The sequence below is a fragment of the Puntigrus tetrazona genome, chromosome 6 (genome assembly GCF_018831695.1).
Source record: "Puntigrus tetrazona isolate hp1 chromosome 6, ASM1883169v1, whole genome shotgun sequence".
NCBI classification, from domain to species: domain Eukaryota; kingdom Metazoa; phylum Chordata; class Actinopteri; order Cypriniformes; family Cyprinidae; genus Puntigrus; species Puntigrus tetrazona.
Genome location: NC_056704.1, coordinates 3,460,543 through 3,466,792, shown reverse-complemented (window position 1 = coordinate 3,466,792; position 6,250 = coordinate 3,460,543). Strand labels below are relative to the sequence as shown.

Here is a 6,250-nt window from a genome sequence, read left to right as displayed (position 1 = left end):
AAACATAATAGAATTAATTTTGAAATTACGTACAATGAGCTATTTAGGTCCTACATATATATGGCAAAAATCACTCTAAATGGGATTTAATATAAATGTAAACTACAATGCATTTCAATTCAATTCCCGTTAATAGCATTGTATTCAATGCACACTTGAGCGTATTCTTTTAACGTTTTTTTTCATATATACATATATACAAAAGTGTGCTAAAGTGTACGTTTTCCGCAAAGCCCTGTGCTGTGCTGTGTTATGTTAAAAATAAATGCAGATAGTGATGAATAATGAGTTTAAAACTGACCAGCATGTAGCATGTCCTCACCGAGATGTTTATATATATGAAATATGAACCGAGAACCGAGGTAAGCATTCTCTGTCCTCCAGAAACTTATAAACAAGGCCCTGGGAACATGGAGAGTCATAGATTCACATCAGCACAAAAAAGAATTAGGCTTCGTGTCCAGACTCGGGCGAAACTGATTCTGAAGAAGAACGTTTAAAGGATCGCGAACTGACATGTTGAGAGCGCCGAAGACCGAGAAAGAGATGCTGGAAACGAGAATGTTTTCTTAAAAAAGACAGACTACAAAATAATAAGAAGTGTGAGGTAGGTGGTTTAGATAAGCGGGTAAAAGCAAAGATGAAGATCCGTGCAATGCAGATCTGGGGCTTCCTTTTAGCGGTACTGGGGTGGATCTTTGTCGCCTGCTCCATGGCCATGGAGGGCTGGAAGGTCTCCACTATCGGAGGGCAAGGTGGGAACTCCGTCATAAAGGTGGGCTGGTACTGGTCCAGTCTGTGGAGGGCCTGCTTCACGGACTCTGCTTCTACATCCAACTGCTACGACTTCCCCGTTCTGTGGTCCGTTCAAGGTATGGACGTTATTAAAGTCTTTGAATGCACAAATGTTTTATTTGCTACAATAAACGAAAGAGGCTAAATAAATTCCCAACAATCTCGGTAAACATTTTTTATTGTCAGCCACGCTTCCGCAAAGAACCATTATTATTTATTTATTTATATTTTGCAGTGATGCTATAGAAGAACTATTTTGGGTTCCTCAAAGAACCTTTCAGAGAAGCTTTTCAAAGAACCATTCTATTTTTTCCCGCGTGAAGAGCGTTTTAATAACCTGTAGAATCTTGTTCCACTACGATGAAACATTGTTTGATGGAAAGGTTCCAAAGATGTTCAAAGTGGATCTTGGAACCATTAATGTCATATATATATATATATATATATATATATATATATATATATATATATATATATATATATATATATATATATATATATATATATATATATATATATATATATATCACTGATATATTACTAAATATTTCACTAATTTGTATAAATATATATATATGCATACACACACATATTGTCTTTAGAATTAAAAAAGTTATTTCCGTTATTAAGATGTTGTTCATAGTAAGCGTTCACTGCAAGACTTTTTGAGCTGTCTTTGAATCTTCATATGTTCAGGTTATCTTCAGATTGTGAGGGCTCTGCTCATGTCTGGGATGGCTGTTGGAGTGCTGGCCTTCATCCTGAGTCTCGTGGGAATGGAATGCACTTACATTGGAGGAAAAGACAAAGAGAAGAACCGATCCATGTTCACAGGAGGCATCTGTCACATAACAAGTGGTACATTTCTTCATAATATACAGCAGGAGCATTGTAAGTTAGGCTTGCGCGTTCGTTTTAATGTGTCTGTTATTTTAAGGTATGCTGGCTGCCTCTGGTTATGCACTTTATGCTCAGCATGTTTCTGCAGAGAATTTCAACCCCAGATTTGATGGACTGCAGTAAGTATATAAAGATTTTATATATATTTATTTGTGATATATATTTATTTGTGATATATATATATATATATATATATATATATATATATATATATATATATATATATATATATATATATATATATATATTTGTTTGAATGTTAGTAAGTAAATAATTAAATTATATATATATATATATATATATATATATATATATATATACAGTATATATATATATATATATATATATATATATATATATATATATATATATATATATATATATATATATATATATATATATAATTTAATTATTTACTTACTAACATTCAAACACTCATCAATGTTACAGATTTGACTTGGGAACCCCCTTGTTTCTTGGATGGGCCGGATGCGCTTTTCAGATCAGCGGAGGGATTTTCTTCCTAGTATCAGCCTGCAAGATCCGGTCTTTGACACACAGCAGGTAAGACGCACACCACAGTCATGGAAACCTTCTGGTACAGGAATTTATAGTTTAGTTATGCCAAAAAAAATACATGGAACCCAAAAGAAGATTTTTGAAGAAACTTTCCACAGCTCTGTGCCACTCAACAACAAACTCTAGGTTTAAAAGCAAGAACAACACCTTAATCTTGCACTTTGGAACCCGTTTTCAAAAGCTGACCTGTGAATAAATGGCCAAAATACATTAAAAAGTATTTTTTTTAGTTAAAACTGTCATATTATACTAAATTTGCTAAATGATTTTGTGCACAAATTTATGCATACGTTTATTTGAAGTACATCTGGAAAATGTATTTTTAAGGCGTTTGCCTTGAAACATGTTTCCTGTCAGACGTCAAATGATTTAGAACGTATGTAAAACTATCTGGCTTGGTTTATGATGGTTTGGTGCGGGCTATATTGTACGGAAAAGAGATGACTTTTGTCATGAACGATTCATTTAACACATTCTTCATGAAACGTTTGTCCTCAGCGAACCAGCACTCAGCGTTCCCGTCGCAGAGGACAATGCCTTGCGTTCCTCTCAAACAAACGTTTCCATCATATCTGAACTCTCCACAAAATCCAACGTCTCAGCCGTATCTGAGCTCTCCTCAAAGTCAGAAACAACAGCTCTGTCAAATGCGCTATCAAAGAGCACGCACATCTCAAGAAGCAGGCGTCCCTCAAGAACCAGACGCTCTGATAAATCGAGAGGCTCTATCAAATCGGACGTGTCGCGATCGGTGAGCTCCTCGCGGTCCTCGAGGATCAGCAGATCACATTTCAACAGCAAGAAAGAGCCTGCTTCTTCTGGAGGCACTACACATCACTTCATCAAGAACTCCTACCTCTGAAACGCTGAGCTTGGATTACTGAATCTGGTTATGATCTGGAAAAGACAAAACGGTGATGTCCAGTGTAGTGCTCTATAAATCACTCTTTTATTTGCTCATAACAAAACAACCCTACACTGGACAGCTGAACAGTGTTACTACAGATCCCAAGGAACTCGGGTTTAGAGTCATTTATTGGTGGATTCATTCTTTGAGAATTATAGATTGCGTATTAATTAAACAGAGCATTACTGCCTATGGATTACTGAAATGCGAGTTAGACCTATTTTTCTTCATGACTTCATTTTATATCCAGTAAAATTGATTTAATAAAACAATGAAAGATGACAATCATTTTTTTTAAGATGTCCTAAATACATATCTGTGTATTACGAGCCTATATGAATCTGATAATAACATTAACTTTTGTGTTTTCTGAAATGTTATTTGAAAATATTGTTGAAATATGATTTTTTATATATATATATATATATATATATATATATATATATATATATATTTAAAAAAACTTCCTAACAGAAACTTTTCTAAGCTTTTCTTGGGACCTAAAAGAATATTTAATAATAAATCAATTAAGTAATAATTTCCTGTATACATTTATCAAAACACAATTAAACTGTTTCAACCCCGGAATTAGCAGAGTTGTGAATTACTGACCTGAAGGAGCCAATATTTTATTCACAAATAACAAATGTTTAAACTGAGAAATGTTACACTTTTATCGGGTCCACAGACCACACTGGATCACTCATATGCATGATTCTGTGATTGACATTACTTAATGGGCCCAGGAATACTTCCAGACACCACAGTCTTAACATCAAAACTTGGGTTGCATCTATATATACAGTATATATATAGTATATATATATATATATATATATATATATATATATATATATATATATATATATATATATATATATATATATATATACGTGTGTGTGTGTGTATTTATGCAACCCAATTTAAACCCCTTTATTTTATCCATGTTTTATGGTGCAGCCTTATGTTAAATTGCTTTAAATTGGGTTTTTTTCCACATCAGTCCACACTCCATACATTCTAGCAAAGCAAAACAGTCACAACAGAACTGGCACAACTGTATAAAATAAATAAAAATAAATAAATAAAAAACTTTGCATAAGTATTCAAACTAGTAGTGAAGCACCTTTACAGCCTTGAGTATTTTTTGGATATAATGCAAGCTTTGATCATCATCATTTGGCAATTATCAGCCGTTATTCTCCTCATCTCTTCACCTCTGTCAAGTCGGATGGGAGAAAAAGCACATTCAATTTCAAGTTTCTCCAGAATGATTTGATTGGTTTCAAGCGCAGGTTCTGGCTGGCTCCCTGAGTGAGGGTATTCACTCATGCTGTGTTCTTAGGGTCATTGCCCTATATGCTATAGGTACCTATATGGTGACCATGCATGCCACGCTTAGAATTGAGGTTCATCAACCTGAGAATTTTGTTTCTCAGTGTCTGAGAGTTTTTTTTTGCAATTTCCAACTGTGTTTTCCTGTGCCTTCACTCATGTGTGGATTGAGTTTGGCCACACCACCATAAAGCACAGACTGGTGGAGTGTTGCTACTATGTTTGTCTTTCTGTCGGTTTCCCCTATATCCACGTATGATCATGGAGCTCAACTAGAGTAACCACTAGAGTAACCAACAGCCTCTTGGTCACCACACTAACCAAAGCCCTTCTCCAAAGGCCAGCTCTAGAAAGTCCTGTTTTTTTCCAGACGTCTTTCTATTATGGATAATGAAAGCTACAAGCTTCTGTGAACCTTCAATTCAGCTGAATTGTTTCTAAACTCTACCCAAGGTGTTTGGTTTTATGCAATCCTATCTTTGAGTTCTTTTGACCTCAGGTCTTGGTCTTGGCTCTAATATGCATTTTCAGCTTATTAACATGTGTGTGCATTTCCAAAGCGTGGTAACATTTACAAGCAAAATGAATGCTCCTGAGCTAAATTCCATATGACATTAATAAAGCAATGTAATCATTTAAGGTTATTTATTATCTTGAATATGTTTGCAAAGATATTATTTGCTTTGTTGTTATGGTTCATGGAGTGTAGATTAATATAGAAAAAAAGTCATTTAAAGCAATTTAAAATAAGGCTGCAGAATAACAAATTGTAAAAACAATTAATACTTTTTCAAGGCACTGTCTGTGTGTGTATATATATATACAGTATATATATACATATATATATATATATATATATATATATATATATATATATATATATATATATATATATATGTCTGCAGTGCAACTGAAAAATGAAACCTATAGTAATATACCTATAGTATATACCTATAGTAAATAGTAATATATATATATATATATATATATATATATATATATATATAAATTCTAAATACTAAATGAACACTTGAATAGTGCAGTTTTACTTGCTTTTTCTTCAGTATTTCAAACGTTGCTGAATATTGTTTATACATAAACAGAATGAGTTTCACTGTTCCATTCTACTGCTATCATCACATATAACTTACACCCTATATGACACATGAGCCTACATAGAGCATAAATGCCAGATTTAATAAGAACATACTTCATCATATGACAATATTATATCTAATAGACAGCCGATGTTCTTTTAAAGACAACACATGTCCTGCGCTATTAGTCCTGTATGAGTTTTATGGCCACGAATGACACCTTAAATATTTTACTTTTCGAAGCCATCAGACAGATTTCCGCCTTTCATCTTTTTCACATATTGTTTTATTTCCATAACTTATTGAATGCACTTTTAACTGGTCAGTGAATGTCCTGGTAAAGGTCATGTCATATGTTTTCAGAGGCTTGACCCGATGACCCTGGTTGCCAGATTCAGAGATCGGACAATTCCACGGAACGTGAAACTGCTTATGAAGTAAAACCATGTAGTTTTACCAGTTTGAAGCTGCAATATGCTATAGAAAGCACTGAGGATGCATATACCAAGACGGGAGGAAGCTGTCCTCTAAGGACACACGCCACCATGTAATTTTATTCCATGTTGGCTTGAAATCTCACAGCAGTTCAGGAACTGTCTTTGCATAGATCTTTCTTTCCATAGAACGTCTGGTTGAG

At 34.0% G+C, this 6,250-nt stretch overlaps 1 protein-coding gene across 1 annotated transcript; it reads left to right on the top strand.

Moving 5' to 3' along the window:
- The first annotated feature begins 411 nt into the window (after positions 1-411).
- cldn10e (claudin 10e) lies at positions 412-3,752 on the top strand. Its single transcript, XM_043242569.1, has 5 exons — positions 412-872; positions 1,492-1,653; positions 1,733-1,814; positions 2,146-2,259; positions 2,773-3,752. The coding sequence occupies exons 1-5, from the start codon at positions 641-643 to the stop codon at positions 3,134-3,136; spliced, it is 954 nt and encodes a 317-aa protein (XP_043098504.1). The 5' UTR covers positions 412-640; the 3' UTR covers positions 3,137-3,752.
- The last annotated feature ends 2,498 nt before the right edge of the window (positions 3,753-6,250 follow it).

Coding starts and splice junctions, on each gene's coding strand:
- cldn10e (XM_043242569.1), top strand. CDS start 641: ATGAAGATCCGTGCAATGCAGATCTGGGGCTTCCTTTTAGCGGTACTG. Junction 873..1,491: donor CGTTCTGTGGTCCGTTCAAG/GTATGGACGTTA, acceptor TCATATGTTCAG/GTTATCTTCAGATTGTGAGG. Junction 2,260..2,772: donor CGGTCTTTGACACACAGCAG/GTAAGACGCACA, acceptor GTTTGTCCTCAG/CGAACCAGCACTCAGCGTTC.